Genomic DNA, 17,488 nt, shown 5'->3' on the forward strand with positions numbered 1-17,488 from the left:
ATCGAGTAACACTAATAGAGAGATACAACCACGATCGGATGATAAGAGCAAATCATTTGTAACTCTAATGAGAGCAGTCTCAGTACTTTGGTACGGTCTAAATCCTGATTGAATATCCTCGCAGATATCATTTCTTTCTAAAAAAACCAACATAGTTGTGAAGATACTGCCTTTTCTAGTATCTTTGACAGAAAAGGTAGATTCGAGATTGGCCTGTAATTGACTAATTCTATAGGATCAAGTTGTGGTTTTTTAACAAGCGGTTTAATCATAGCCAGCTTAAAGTTTTTGGTAAGTATCCTAATGACAAAGATGAATTAATGATATTAAGAAGAGGATCTGTGACCTCTGGAAGCATCTCTTTCAGTAGCTTAGTCGGTATAGGGTCTAACATACATGTTGTCGATTTAAATGATTTAACGAGTTTAGTAAATTCTTCCTCTCCTATAGCAACGAATGAATCAAATTTTTCCTCAAGGAGACTACAATGCACTGCCTGATGCAATACTGTAGTAGATGGTTGCATAGTTATAATTTTGTCCCTGATATTATCAATCTTATAAGTGAAGAAGTTCATAAAGTCATTACTGCTGTGTTGCTTGGAAACTTCTGGGCTTGAAGCTTTCTTTTTCGTTAGTTTAGCCACTGTTTCAAATAAATACCTAGGATTATGTTTATTTTCTTCTAATAGGTTTGAAAAATAAGCAGATCTAGCAGCTTTTAAGGCCTCTCTGTATGCAATCGAGCTCTCTTTCCATGAAATGCGAAATACCTCTAGTTTTGTTTTCTTCCAGTTGCGCTCCATTTTTCTGGCTGCTCTCTTAAGGGCCCGAGTGTGCTCGTTGTACCACGGCGTTGGACTATTTTCTTTAATCTTCTTTAAGCGCAACGGAGCAACTGTGTTCTTCTTTAATCTTCTTTAACCCCCTGAGGTCTACGGTATCGCCGGCGATACCAGCTCACTTTTTTTTTATCAATGTAAAAGAAACTCATAAATACTCTGTTGACTTTGATTTTCCATAGGAGTTTCATACATCAATCGATTCTGTTAAATGTGTATTATTTTTGTGTATACTCACAATAAAAACAAAGTGTTGTGCTTTTTGCCAAATAAAGAAAAATAAACACGAAGCGAGTTCTGCCTTCTCTCTGCCAGTGAAGTCCATTCTGAAACGCGTCCGAAAATGAACAATAACTGAGCGAATACTCAGTCAAACAGGCATACAAAGACACAGGCATGAAGCTTGAATTCTCGTCTTTTAAATGAAGTAATTTATATAAAAAACAAATATCTTCATCTTGTGAAATCTGTATTAAAAGAGAGCGATTCCAGTCGAGCTCATCTCATCTCATTACGTTATAATCGGCCCCGCCCACGGAGAGCGCGCGCTATTCAAACGCAAATGACTGAGACGATCCCATACAAACTGTGAACGCCCACATATCAGCTCGAGAAAACACATCAAGTTTATTCAGATAAGTGTAGTTGTCTACACTGTCTCGCAGCGCTGTGAGGAATAATAATAATGGAAAACTTACCTCAGAAGTGCTGGTATTTCGAGGAGCAACGGATGGAATAATGTAGTACGTTTTTTTTTTTCATTCTCAAGTAAATCGCGTTTCTGTGTGAATGAATGAACGCAGAGATGCGCTGTTTACCACAACTCGCAAAAAGACGGTTTAAATTTGAATTGCGTTTCTGTGTGTGAATAAATGATCTGCTTTTAGCAAACTATTTTGCTATACTGAGTAAAATCGATTGAAATATGTTGAAATAAAATGTATTTGTATAAGCAACGTATTAAACTGCAAATTAACATTTATATTCCTTATAATAAAAACGAAAGACCTATGTTACAGACATATGAAAGACAACATTTCGTTGATTAGTTTTGGATAGATTACACATTTTTACTGTAAAATATCTGCCACCTCAAATAAGCTTTTGTTTGCCAATTTTTGCTAATATGTTAAATATAGTATGTTTTGTCAATGTAGGCTATATTCGAAGTTTGAAGATTACACTTCAATTGTTGTTGTAATTGTAACCTTTTTAATAAAAATATATATATTTACAAGGTAGATGTAAACAAATTTTAAAAGGTAAATATAAGCATTTTCTTTAAATAATTTTTATTGTGTTTTATTATTGAAAAATTTGGGGAGAGGATACATATTCCAAAACTGAAAATACAGTATGAGAATTAACTGCACAATTAATAGACATGTTTTCCTTGGATATTATACAATTTGCAAGCAAAATTTGTGAAAAAAAATAAATAATTGACATGCTTCCAACTGTGAACCAATTTGGTAGAATATATATATATATATATATATATATATATATATATACTGTATATATATTGCTCTTGCATTCTTTCTTGTGGCTATAGGTGACACACCTGAATGAATGGCTCATTAAGTATGCGGGCCCCATTGTCTCCTGAGGTGTGAACCACTACATATGCATGATGCTGTTGAATGGTTGACGCCCCTTGCGCATATTGCCTTTACAAACAAAAAGTGTTTTACAAGATTTAAATCAATGTATTGTGTTATGTGAATGATAAGGGCAGGATGATTTTCACATCATTTTGAAGAAAAAACTCTAGGCAAAGACATCAATTAGTCAAAAGTCTTATTGACACGTATTTAGTATGTGTTTTGTGGCCTTATTTCAGAAACTTTAGTTTTTAGTTTTTTCAATAACCATGCATAAACATTATTCTCTCAAAAATACAAACATGTACATGCATGTTGCTCACATATTATGGTAGCCCTGTTTGTGCTAAATAGAGTGTAATTATACCTTTGCCATTAATATGTTTATAAGCAACTGAAAAAAGCACAAATGTCAGGGCATGTCAGAACATCTCAAGGACCCCAAAAACCCCTCAGACCTCAGAGGGTTAAGCGCAACGGAGCAACTGTGTTCTTCTTCGCAATATCTAGTTCTTCTAAGCTATCTGGGATGCTGAGATGATGAAACTGATCAGGAAGATTTTTAATAAAGCAATCTTTAGTGAAAGAAGTGATAGGTCTAACATATTTGTAACATGGAGTCGGCTTTGCAGCCTTGGCTAAATGAAGTTTACACGAAACTAGATAATGATCTGAGATGTCAACGCTCTGCTGCAGAATTTCAACGGCATCAACATTGATTCCATGTGATAATATTAGATCTAGAGTATGATTACGAGAATGAGTAGGTCCTGACCTACTCATTAGACACATTAGACAAAAGCAGGAGTTAGACACGTGTTGTCTAACTCCAATAGAGTTCAGAATGTCTTTAAATGCCAATCCCAATGCATCTTTTTCATTATCTACATGTATATTAAAAGCACCAACAATTAGGACTTTATCTGCAGCCAGTACTAGTTCTTTGATAAAGTTTTATCAAAGATAAATTTATCATTTACACTATAAACTCACCTAAAGGATTATTAGGAACACCTGTTCAATTTCTCATTAATGCAATTATCTAATCAACCAATCACATGGCAGTTGCTTCAATGCATTAAGGGGTGTGGTCCTGGTCAAGACAATCTCCTGAACTCCAAACTGAATGTCAGAATGGGAAAGAAAGGTGATTTAAGCAATTTTGAGCGTGGCATGGTTGTTGGTGCCAGATGGGCCGGTCTGAGTATTTCACAATCTGCTCAGTTACTGGGATTTTCACGCACAACCATTTCTAGGGTTTACAAAGAATGGTGTGAAAAGGGAAAAACATCCAGTATGCGGCAGTCCTGTGGGCAAAAATGCCTTGTTGATGCTAGAGGTCAGAGGAGAATGGGCCGACTGATTCAAGCTGATAGAAGAGCAACTTTGACTGAAATAACCGCTCGTTACAACCGAGGTATGCAGCAAACCATTTGTGAAGCCACAACTAGGCATGTGCCGGTATCAAATTTTCATGCTGCGATTAATTGATTGAGCTTTTATCACGGTATACGGTATTATCACGATATTTTAATTGTTTAAGAGAAACGGATGGATTGGGGGGATGTAGAAAAAAAACAACTTGCATCACAATAGGTGTAATTGTGATTGTCAAAATATTTGGTAACTAAACAGAATTTTACACAATTTTCACGATTTCAATTCAATTCTTGGGATTTGATTTCAATTTTGATTCAATATTGACTCTTTGGATAAATATTAGGTAGGCTACAGCAGATAGCCTAAATGTTAATATTTCTCTAGAAAAAATATATCTCACATAATGCTGTAAACATACATAGAGCCCTGTCAACTGGTATTATTAAAGGTTAAAAATATAATTTGGTTTTCATTATAATAACAATTATGACACAAGTAAAAATATAATACAAATGTAATATAGTGCACATATTTAGCAAAATACTCCTGAGTCCTCTCTATAGCTATTTTTTTCTAGTCAACTAACGTGTTGGTCATTAAATAGCTTTCCTGAGGTAAATGTAACGTTCTGTGACATAATTGTTCACCTGCAGTTTTATTGACCTCTTTTCGTGGTTGAAAAACACTGATTGATCGATATTATGTATGAGGCACAAATACCTTTCAGTAAGTTGTACTGTATCTTTAAAGAAAAAGTAGCAGATGATCGGTTTACTTGAACTGAGGCGTTACAGCGATAGGTCACGTCACATTTACAAACGCCAAAACGGTATTTATTGTCTGAATTTCGTAATAAAATGGACAGAACCTGAGAGCTGAGAATTTTTTTTTCATATCAAAAGTAACCTGCTCTGTCTAGTCTGTCGGTGTCGGTGTCCTCTTTGCTCTGCGATTTTTCTCTGCGTGAGAAAATGGATGTGTGGCGCGAGAGCGTGTGAAAAGTGTAAATTGCGTGAGTCTCAAGCTGAATGCGTAGAGTTGACAGCCCTGCTTTTAGAAGGGGGATAAATCCTTTATTTTACTGTCAATGGATAAATCGTCGGCAGCGTTCCTCCTTCCGCCATGCTGCTTCTCCTTGTGAGGATCGTTTACATTAGACTAGAGTGCGCACTGCGCCGCATGCACACAGTGCTTCTTCATGTGGGGATTGTTTACATCAGAGTGCGCACGTGTTTTGCGCAGCATATACGCAGTGTTTGTTTAAGCGGTTGATGGAAAATAAGCTAATGCGCGTTCTATAAATATAAATTCTGATCTATTATTTTTCACGGTATTTTGAAGTGCCCGCGATAACAATATCGTGCATATTCATTACCGCGATTTATCGCATTACCGAATACCGGCACATGTCTAGCCACAACACGCACAACCTTGAGGCGGATGGACTACAACAGCAGAAGACCCCACCGGGTACCACTCATCTCCACTACAAATAGGAAAAAGAGGCTACAATTTACACAAGCTCACCAAAATTGGACAGTTGAAGACTGGAAAAATGTTGCCTGGTCTGATGAGTCTCGATTTCTGTTGAGACATTCAGATGGTAGAGTCAGAATTTGGCGTAAACAGAATGAGAACATGGATCCATCATGCCTTGTTACCACTGTGCAGGCTGGTGGTGGTGGTGTAATGGTGTGGGGGATGTTTTCTTGGCACACTTTAGGCCCCTTAGTGCCAATTGGGCATCGTTTAAATGCCACGGCCTACCTGAGCATTGTTTCTGACCATGTCCATCCCTTTATGACCACCATGTACCCATCCTCTGATGGCTACTTCCAGCAGGATAATGCAACATGTCACAAATCTCGAATCATTTCAAATTGGTTTCTTGAACATTACAATGAGTTCACTGTACTAAAATGGCCCCCACAGTCACCAGATCTCAACCCAATAGAGCATCTTTGGGATGTGGTGGAACGGGAGCTTCGTGCCCTGGATGTGCATCCCACAAATCTCCATCAACTGCAAGATGCTATCCCATCAATATGGGCCAACATTTCTAAAGAATGCTTTCAGCACCTTGTTGAATCAATGCCACGTAGAATTAAGGCAGTTCTGAAGGTGAAAGGGGGTCAAACACAGTATTAGTATGGTGTTCCTAATAATCCTTTAGGTGAGTGTATGTTGTTACATTAAGAACCAACACTTCAAAAGAATTATATTTAAAACAAGACTTCTTAGTAATTCTGAAAATATTACTATAAATTACAGCAACACCTCCCCCTTTGCCTTTCAGACGAGGCTCATGTTTATAACAGTAATCTTGCGGGGTGGACTCATTTAAAGTAATGTAATCGTTTGGTTTTAGCCAGGTTTCTGTCAAACACAGCACATCTAGGTTATAGTCTGTAATCATATCATTAACAATAAGTGCTTTTGAAGTAAGGGATCGAATATTCAGCAACCCAAGCTTTATCATTTGCTCATTTGTATTATATCTGTTTTTTATTTGTTGAACATCAATACAAATTTTGCCCTTAGATGGGTTTGTATGTTTTTTGTATGTCCTAATTTGGGGAACAGACACAGTCTCTATATGATGATATCTAGGTGAAAGAGGCTCTATGTAATGGGATTTATCTGATTTTGAGCTCTAAGACTATGTGCCATATTACTAGAGAGAAGAGCAGCACCATCCCAGGAGGGATGAATACCATCTCTTTTCAACAGGTCAGGTCTGCCCCAAAAACTTTTCCAATTGTCTATTTTCTATATTGTTTTGTGGACACCACTTAGACAGACAGCCATTGAGTGAGGACAGTCTACTAAGTATCTCATCACTCCGGTGAACAGGAAGGGGGCCAGAGCAAATTACAGTGCCTGACATCGTACTCAGAGCTGCCAACTCTCACGCATTCACCGTGAGACACACGCAATCGACACTTTTCACACGCTCTCACGCCACACATCCATTTTCTCACGCACAGAAAAATTGCGAATCAAAGAGGACATGAACACCGACAGACTAGACAGAGCAGGTTATGATATAAAAAAATCTCAGCTCTCAGATTCTGTCACTTTTATTATGAAATTTAAACAATAAATACCGTTTTGGCGCTTGTAAATGTGACGCGACAGATCCCTAGCGGCACGGGAACCGATCATCTCTAGCTAATAGTAAATAAACACGAATGAACACTGTTGAAAGATACCGTACAACTTGCCGATATGTATATTCCTCATACATAATATCGACCAATCAATCAAACAAAGGGGTCAATAAAACAGCTGGAGAACAATTATGTCACATAACATTTACCTCAGGAAAGCCATTTGATGACCATAATATAGGCTATAGCACGTTAGTTGACTAGAAAAAAAGAGCAATAGAGAGTATTTTTCTAAATGTGTACTATATTACATATTTATTATATTTTTACTTTATAATAATGATATTTTATATAATTAAATAAAGTTGTTAATATAATAAAAAAAAACGCATTATATTTATTTGAGTTATTTTTAACCTTAAATAATACTGCCAGCTGATAGGGCTCTCTGTATGTTTACAGCATTAGGTGAGTTGTTTTTTTCTTGAGAAAAATGATTGCCTATCTTGTGTAGCCTACCTAATATTTATCCAAATGAGTCAATATTAAATCAAATCACAATAATTGAATTGAAATAATAAAAAGGCGTAGCTTGCCAGAAATTGTACCATGTAAACATTGTAACATGTTGTCACTAAACCTAATAAAATTCAGGTTAGTTACTAAAATGTTTTGACAATCACAATACACTTATTGTGATGCAATAAAAAAATTTACAAACCCCCAATCCCCCCCCCCCCGCGCTGTCGCCGCCGCCGCCGCCACCATAAATCTCACTCCAAGCAAAACTCAAAATTTGGCAGCTATGCGTACTTGCGAGTTCACACACCTCTTTAATAAAAAATTTTGTGATCTCCGACTGGCGGAGTCGAGCATCATTAGTGCCGACATGAATAATAATCTTAGAGAATTTATGATTAGCATTAGCCAGCATTTTAAATTTGCTTTGATGTCAGGCGCTCTGGCTCCCGGCAAACATGTGACTATGGTGGCTGGTGTCTCTATTTTCACGTTCCGTGTGATCGAATCGCCAATAACTAGGGCACAATCAACAGGATTCACAGTGGGCGTTTCACTGAGAGGGGAGAGCCTGTTTAATGTTGTAATCGGAACGGAGGAGCGGTGTTTTGTCCCGCAACTACAGCATCTCACGGTCACCCAATTGCCCTGCTGCATGGGCTCTGTAGCCGGAACCGAACAATGTACAGAGTTCACTAAAGCCCCTTTCACACAGAGATTCCGGAAAATACACGGATAAAGTGACCCGGGATTTGACCCGGGTTCGTTTGATTTTGGTTCATTCACACTGCCAGTGATTTTCCGGAATCAGAGAGTGCGTTCACACACAACCCGTAAAAATGCCGTAAAGACACGTGACATCGATGTGACTTGTAATCTCAGCAGCGTCTTAAGTTTGCTTATGAGCTGCGATCTCTCTCTCGAGAAACCACGCTTGTGCATTTTTTTCTCTGATTCGATCATAAAATTGCGCTTTACGTACCGTTTCACAGCTGGCGAACGATCCCGGCTTCAGCGTCATCACTACGACACGGCATTATTACGTCTTTTGTTCACACAGCGCGCGTTCCGTGACTGAACACGGCAATGTTACTAGGTCCCGACCCGGCATCGATCCCGGCATAAATCCCGGGTCGAGTTTGCGTTCATACAGAAGGCACTCCGGCAATTTGCCGGCAATTTCCCGGGTTCAAAGCGCTGTGTGAAAGGGGCTTAAGCCAGTCGCATCCAAAGCAGTATCTAAAGCCCTTGTATTCTTACAATTAACCTCGATTAAAGCTTGGATGCGTATCTCTAGTTCTGAAATCTTCCCCGTCAGCTTTACTATATCCCTGCATTTATCACATGTAAATCCTGTGCTGGCAGAGAAGGCTATGCTAAACATGTTACATGAAGTGCAAGTAACAATAAGAGGAGGAGATGACATGACTCACCGTGTCTGTTGACTGATCCTACTCACTTAAGTTGTTTGATGAAGAATTTTTTTATATATTTTTATAAATAAATAAAGAGCGGACGGATGGCACGCTAACAGGCTAGCGAATTACTAGCGTGTTGTGCTGGCAATAACGATTTAGATTGAAGCTAGCGATGTCAGGTTAATGTGTGATGTTGAGTAAGTTATATTTAGCAGTATAAACAACAAGGAATGATAGTAAATAATGATTCATAACAGAAAGATATACGAAGCTTACAGACGCAAACCAACGCAACAGCAGCAGCAGGAGCAACTAGTAATTGTCTTCCCTTACTCTTCATTATGTCTTTTTTAATGCTTCAAACCCTCAAGCCCCAAACTCCCTCAATAGTCAAACTCACTCCTTCATCTCACATGTTTCTTTCTCTTTGACTGGAGCCTCAAACAGGGGTTTTTAAAGGCTCTCAGTAACCAGTGTCACCAGTCTTCACTTATGGACTCAACCCTCATTGTTCAGTTCAAACAGCAACAGATAAAAGTGGCCTAAAAACAGAGAAACTCAAACATGGGGTCTGTCCAAATACCCACACTTGGCCACTAGAGAGTATGTGCACGCTACATGCTATAAGTGAGCACATTTTACTGGTGCAAAGATGAGTATTTGTAAATTTTACAACATTTGCAACTGCTTTTTATCACTTAATTAAAAGCACCATCATTACCAGTAAACTGTGTTACATATATGTATATGCCTATAGGCACTGCTGTACAGACACTTAGAGGATTATTTAAAAATGCAAAGCTTTGAAAATCAAAATAAAGCTCTGTAAACACTTGCATTTTTACAACACCATAAGTGTGTCCCATCGGGTAATCAAAAGTTCTACACACACTTGCGGTCTTCATGCCCACTTGAACACTTGCGCCAAATAAAAGGAAAATGTCATGCAACATTAATTTTGTGATTCCACTTGCCATGACCATTTTTGGGTTTTCCTCATTCTTTCCGTCCACCAGTGACACACTTTGCTTCTTCCCAGTCTGCATGTGCGTTCACAGCGGTGGGTCACGCAAGTTTACATGCTGATTTATTAAGGCTGTAATCTTGTAAATGATTGTTTCATACGTTATACTGCTGTAATTGTGACTTCAAGTCCCTCTGTGATGGACACATGTATGTTTTATTAATTATTTTCTTTCTTTAAGTGGTTTTCTTTATGTTGATTTTATCCCTTATCTTTCTCAGCGTCGTTCATTACTGCTCTAAGGGCTGCTCGAGTCCTCATTATCTGTTTTTTTATTACAGATGTTATAAACGGAGGATTTGATGGGACAAATTTCTGCATTCTAGAGTGATTCTGAGTAGACACAACTCAGATAATACACCACTACACACTGTTGATATATTGTCTGAAAGACATGACTTGGGAGATCGCTGGACCTCGAAACTTCCTCCTTTGCTGTCGGACATACCGGAGTATCTGCGCCGTTCACCTGCTGTTGTTCTTCCCCGCAAGAAACGTTACAGGAGACGGGGAAAACGCGGAGGTGCGCTGGTACGACTCAAGGCTTACCTGGCGTCCACCTGTGTGACGTGTCCTGATGGATGCTACGTTCCTGCTGTTGCCGGGCGTTTGCTGAGGATGAGAGATCGCTGGTTGCGTCCTGTTTTCCCTGACCCACAGATTATCTCCGAGGCTCATCTGCTGACGGTGCCATCTTCTCCCAGGCAGGCTCGGATCCACCGAGGTGGTGGTGTGGATTTTTTTAACCTGCGCCCGTTAGATCGTGTGGCGTCTGCAGCCACAGCCAGTGAGGATCAGACTCTTCGTTTGGCTTTGTTTAATGTTAGATCGCTAGCCAACAAGACTTTTCTCCTCAATGACTTCTTTACTTCTCGGGAGTTGGATCTCATGTTCTTAACGGAAACTTGGCTCCATGATGGCGATCTTACGTCTTTCTCCGAACTTCTTCCTCCCCGATGCGGCTTCCTCAGCTCCCCTAGGATCACAGGTAGAGGTGGAGGGCTAGCGCTGTGTTTAAGTGTACTTTTCAATGTCGAGAGATTCTGTTTGACAGCTGCTCCAGCTTTGAGCTGCAGTTGTTCGAGTTAAATTTCCCAGTGATCGTATTATGTGCGGTGGTGTATCGACCTCCAAAGTTTAACAAGGATTTTATTCAGGACTTTGCTGATTTTGTGGCTGGGATTGCGTTAAAATATGATCGCTTTTTAATTGTTGGTGATTTTAATATACATGTATGCTGCGAATCCAGACTGATGTCTAAGGATTTTAGTACTTTTATTGATTCTTTTAATCTTATGCAGTCTGTCACTGGTCCGACACACGAAAAAGGTCATACTTTGGACCTCATACTGTCATATGGCTTAGATGTTGCCGTTAGTGAAATATGTGACATTGGTATGTCGGATCATCTACCCATCGTTTTTACTATAGTTGTCCCCTGCTCGGACACTTTGACTGTTGCTCCCGCACGCAGTGTGCGTTCTATTAACCCTCAAACTGCCTCACAGTTTTCTGTTGCTTTTAAAGACTCAGTGCTGTACAATCTTGAAGATTGTATTTTTGAAGTGGATGAACTCACAAACCTTTTTGACTCTACCTGTACTGAAATACTAGATTGTGTTGCCCCACTAAGGGAAAAACGTACTAAAACGCTATCTGAACCTTGGTTAAATGACCATACCCGCTCTCTCAGACGTGTCTGTAGAACGGCTGAGAGAAAGTGGAAAAAGGACAAACTTCAAGTGTCATTTCAAATTTTAAAGGATACATTACATAAATACCAGGGAGCGGTTAAATCCTCAAAAACTAATTTTTTATCTCACCTGGTTGCTAATAATAAACAGAGGCCGCAGGTTCTTTTTAAAGTGTTTAACTCTCTTGTTAACCCTTGTGAAACAGATTGTGTTGTGCCATCCACTTTGTTGTGTGAAAATTTTCTTAAATATTTCATAGATAAAATCGCTGGCCAGAGTTTTTCATCACCTGCATTTACTAGTGACCTCTCGGTTCCATCTTTATGCCATGCTGTCCTCCAGCAGTTTGAGCCAGTCACATTACATGTTCTCTCTGACATAGTTAAGCAGCTCCGTCCTACAAACTGCCTGCTGGATAGTATCCCTGCCCGATTACTCAAAGATGTTTTTAACATTGTTGGTTCCAGTATTTTAAGCTTGGTTAACGCATCTCTCAGCTCAGGGTGTGTTCCCGTAGCTTTTAAACATGCAATCGTGCAACCCCTCTTAAAAAAGAAAAATATGGATCATTCGGTTTTTTCGAATTTTAGACCCATTTCTAAACTCCCATTTTTATCTAAAGTCTTGGAGAAGGTAGTTTTTAATCAACTGCAATCATTTTTAGATGATTTTTGCATTTATGAAAAGTTCCAGTCTGGTTTTAAACCCCGCCACAGTACTGAAACCGCCCTTCTAAGAGTATATAACGATCTTCTCTTAGCAGTTGATTCAGGAAAATCAGCTGTTTTAGTCCTTTTAGATTTGACTTCTGCCTTTGACACTGTCAACCACTCTATCCTCTTATCCCAACTCGAACAAAGTGTTGGCGTTACGGGTACGGCCCTGAAATGGTTTAAATCATATTTGACAGATAGGAGTTTTGCTGTCCACCTTGGGAATTGCTCTTCATCTGCTGCACCTCTTTCTTGTGGGGTTCCCCAAGGTTCCATTCTGGGACCCATGCTCTTTTCCCTGTACATGCTGCCCTTAGGGTCCATTTTTAAAAAACATAACATTTCTTTCCACTGTTTTGCAGATGATGTACAAATCTATTTGCCTGTAAAAAACAATGAGAAGAACAACATCCAACCTTTGTTAGACTGCTTGAGTGATCTCAAAATTTGGTTAGATCAGAATTTTCTATGTCTCAATGATAAAAAGACCGAAATTGTTGTGTTTGGTCGTGCGGGACATTTAAGTGAATGTGCAGATGTTCTTGGTACTCTATGTTCCCATATTCGACCTTTTACCAGAAATCTGGGTGTAATTTTTGACAGTGCTTTTAAATTTGACAAACAAATTAGTTCAGTTGTTAAAACTAGCTTCTTCCACTTGAGACTTCTGGCTAAGGTCAAGCAATACATGCTACGCAAAGACTTTGAAAGAGTCATACATGCTTTTATTACGTCGCGATTAGACTACTGTAACTCTTTGTATGCCGGATTTGAGCAGTCATTACTTCGACGGCTACAGTTAGTGCAGAACGCAGCAGCTCGACTTTTAACCGGGACCAAAAAACGTGAACACATTACACCAGTATTGGCCTCACTTCACTGGCTTCCTGTTTGTTTTAGAATTAAATTTAAAATTGCATTAATTGTTTTTAAAACCTTAAGTGGGTTGTCGCCTTCATATTTGACGGAGCTTCTACATGTCCACACACCTGTTAAAGTACTGAGGTCTTCTGACCAGATGCTCCTCGATGTGCCCAGATCTAGGCTAAAAAACAAAGGTGACAGAGCGTTTGCAGTGGCTGCTCCTAATATCTGGAATAGTCTACCAATTTATGTAAGGAAAGCTCAGACTATTGAAATATTCAAGTCCTTGCTTAAGACGCATTATTATGCTTTGGCTTTCAATTCTAGTTGAGCTTTGATATCTTGACCTGTTGGTTATTTTGTTTGTAGGCCTACTTTGTGTGATATTGTCTGTATAATAATTTGTTTTTGTTTCTTTGTTGGATTTTGTGAAGCACTTTGGTCAATTATGGTTGTTTTTAATGTGTTATATAAATAAAATTGAACTGAACTGAACACACGTAGACAAATGGTGAAGTGCAAAGATCGCAAGAATGGAACGGCCATTTATGTCAAAATGATCAGGGATGAAACACGAGTTATGCAGTCCAGCAATATCTTTAAAGCTGCTGTTTAGTTGTGAATGTTCTGTGGTGGCAAACAATTTTCTAATACTGAATAAGAGACAAACAGGTATCACTTTAACAATTATGTATTTCCTTGCAAGGAAAGATCAGCAGTCATACAGTCATTACAAAGTGCCTGCAGAGTGTGATAACAAGTGGGGGGTATCCTTCATTCTTTATAGTCGTCCCTCCCCCAAGGTTGTTTTCCCGAGGCTAAATCAAGATACATCTTAGCCATAACTAACACATTGTTTAGATTTGTCTATCATATTTAATCATATTACAGCCTTGAATGGAGACTCTCTGTCCTGGTCATACATTCAGTCACATTAACTTTTGTCAGGTCATACACAAGGACATACACATACATATATTAATAAGAATACGTATCGACACCACATTAATCTAATTACCATCATATTTCTAAGATTCTATGAATATAATTAAATGCAAACATAATAGAAAATTTAATTTCTTCCACAGTTCAAATGTAAATTGTAAATGTTCATATAATTTTTTGATTAAGGTCCATATTAATATAGACTAATACTGACACAGACGTCAATATGCAAATATAGAGAAACAGAGGTAGACAAACACAAATAAGGAGGAAGTAAAATATGAAAATTAGTTTACACAAATGATGTGATGTTGGTATGAGAGCAGATATAATAATAGCGTAGTGTAAATCTGCAGACAGAAACATCAGACTCAGGACAGAAACACACGACCTCTAAAGTAAGAACATGTTCATTCTTCAAACACAATTACACTTTCAGATGTTAATATTGTCTCAATGATTATGTACAGTGAACTCATGCTGCTGTTCAGATATTAAATGAAATTGTCATATTTTACTCCAAAATGAATCTGGGAATGTTTGATTTCGGAGTTTTTCAATGTGTTTCTTCCTCAGAAATGGACCAAACTCTATATTTGATTCTTCTTCTCATTGGTGAGTGTGTTTATGGTTTATAGTTTCATCAGGTTTGACCCTGTTATGAAAAGCATTACATCAAACGCTCTCTTTCACAGCTCTCTGCTCCGTATCTGAATGTGTTCAGCGTCAGTATCACTTTATAAACGTGTTGAAGACCTGGACTGAAGCTCAGAGATTCTGCAGAGAGAATTACACAGATCTGGCCACCATTGACAACATGAACGACATGAACGAGCTGAAGAAGAGTGTGAATGGTGGACGTGTTCAGTATGTCTGGATTGGGCTGAAGAGGAAATGGCAGTGGTCTTCAGGTGAACCTGCGCTCTATCTGAACTGGGGATCTGGACAACCTGATGGCAAAGATGATTGTGCTTTCATGACAAATGGAGAATGGCATGATTGGCCATGTAGTAACAGCCTGACCTTCATCTGCAATTCATCTAACAGTAAGTGCAGCTCCATACAATCACAATACACATTCATTTATAAAAGATACACCATATTCTGTACTGTAAAATCTAATTAGTTAGACTTACTTAAAAGCATGCAAATCATTTGCCTTAAACAAAAATATGAATAGTATGTTGTATTGACAAAAGCTTAGTTAGTATAGTTCAGTTATACAAGAGTTCCAGTAACTAAAAAAGAACCGAGAGTACTTGATAATTGACATGGCTACTGGACAACCTGAAGGCAGAGATGAGTGTGCTATGATGAGAAATGGACAATTTCATGATTTGTCATGTAGTGATACTCGTCATTTCATCTGCAACAGTAAGTGCAGCTATTTACAATTACAACCATTCATTTATTGATGCACCATATATATAACGGCTCCAGAACGTCTTCTACTAACACACACAGTATTAACTTATAAATTAAAGATAGCTTAGGTAATTTCAGAGCAATATCAAGCTAGCTTTGAAAGCATGAGATCCCACTCTCCCTTCAGAGTCTCCAAACCCACGGCTCCTTTAAAACACAAGCACACACAGCAGAGTCGCCTAAGCATCAAGAGAGACAGTGTAAAATTACCTCATGACTCAAAGCACATAACATTACAATAATAATGAACGTAAACAGCATACGGAGCTCTAGTTGTACCACCTGACTGCTGTAGATTAATTTCGGCGTTGATAGTGTTGATATAGAAACACATCAATCCGAGTCTGAGGACGTGAACAGCTCCAGTTTGTCACCTCATAATTACGGTTACTCATGGTGTGAACGCAGCATGAGCTCGTTGTTTTGGTTCAGGAGGAACTGTAGAAGACGACTACTGTGTGTTTGTGGCGCTCAGTGACTGTGTGTTTCTGCAAAGCCTTACAGAACGCACTGATGATGTGTGCCGTCTGCGCAGAAGGTGCATATGCAATGATTTATCAACATTAAAACACAAAGAATATAATTTTTTTCAGGTAGGCTAGTTTTTCATTTGCATATCTTAAGTGTAGAAAAATATATAAATCCAGAGGTTTTGCAGACAAATTAGCAAATGTTTTAAATGTTGATTTTTGGGCTATGTGTAATATAAAAAAAATGCTTAAAAAGAACAATACACAAACGTTATGTATACTGATAAACTGTTCGCAGATTCTCTTTGTCAAGTATCCTAGGTCAATTTGTTTTTAAGCCAGATTACAAAACCATCACAAACCCCTAATCTGTTCCAAAAATGATAATTAAGGTAAATTAATTGACTCATTGTTACGTACTGCTCCGAGAGACGAAGGTTAAGGATCCAATTGCAGTTTTATTTAAAGGGTTATACAGAATCGTATTCAAAATCCAGGCAAAAGTCATACACAGGCAGGCAATCCAACAAACAGACAAATCCAGAGGGTGAGGCAGAAAACAGGAAAACCAGGACACGGGCAGAGATCAGGAACAACCACAACAAAGGAAATGCTCAGAAATGCAGTGGAAACGTACAAGACTTCACAGGGAATGATGAGGTAAACCAGGCTTATATGGGGTGAACTAAACAATATAATGAGACACAGGTGAATGTGATAATCAGGGATGATGAGTCCGGGCAGTGAATTATGGGAAATGTAGTAGTGAGTGAATAATGATAGTCTGATGCATAGACATAATAAATACATAGACGCCCTATTGGCCGCTGGATCGTACGTCAACGGCGCCGCCATACTGCGGAGGGCAACTTTCCCATACCTCACATAACGAGAATTGAGAAAAATGCCTATTTCGTGTGTGCTGCTTGGGGCTTTACAAATCGCCACACAATTTCTGCAGGTCTATTAGTCTGCATTTACACTACAGCACTTAATGCACAGGTTTATTTTGACAAATGTTTTGTCCCGTCCTTTGCTACGGTTATCACTGTCAATCACAGCAATTTCAGGAGTGACTGAGGAACAGTGTAGCGGATTCACACCCGTAATTATATATTTTTTCTTGGCAATTTGACTTGCAGTTTTCATACTCTATGCTTTGCCTATCCTGTTATATAAAGTCCCTTCCATTTCTTGCCTCGCTCCTGATGTGTGTGTGTGTATGTGTGTGTGTGCACGTGTGTGTGTGTGTTTTAAGTTTCCTCTGAAATACTTCCATATTACTTGCAATTTTTTCCTTACAAATTATATTATCGGCATAACAACTTGAGTAAATGTAACTGTAAAATATAATAATGTAATTATTGTATGTAATTCATGTCATTTATTAGTGAACATAGAACCGACCGTTGATAATTGTCACACTTTCAATGTTGAGTCAATTTCTGTAAAGAAAATATTTTTCTAAAAAAAGTCCAGTT

The 17,488-nt window shown here is 38.5% G+C and overlaps 1 protein-coding gene across 2 annotated transcripts in view; it reads left to right on the plus strand.

Annotated features, from left to right (window-relative positions):
• The window catches only part of LOC309492466 (C-type mannose receptor 2-like), a 177,235-nt gene that overhangs the window by 40,705 nt on the left and 119,042 nt on the right, over positions 1-17,488 (plus strand). Inside the window, exons 1-3 of one of the 2 annotated variants that reach the window (XM_082161468.1) lie at positions 14,284-14,510; positions 14,689-14,727; positions 14,808-15,158. In XM_082161468.1, coding sequence (XP_082017594.1) covers positions 14,691-14,727; positions 14,808-15,158 — 388 coding nt within the window. In that variant the 5' untranslated portion in view covers positions 14,284-14,510; positions 14,689-14,690. Of the gene's footprint in view, positions 1-14,283; positions 14,511-14,688; positions 14,728-14,807; positions 15,159-17,488 lie in introns of those variants that run through there. The other variant, XM_082161467.1, reaches the window with a different exon arrangement.

This window comes from Leuciscus leuciscus, assembly GCF_965113295.1.
Source record: "Leuciscus leuciscus genome assembly, chromosome: 2".
NCBI classification, from domain to species: Eukaryota; Metazoa; Chordata; class Actinopteri; order Cypriniformes; family Leuciscidae; genus Leuciscus; species Leuciscus leuciscus.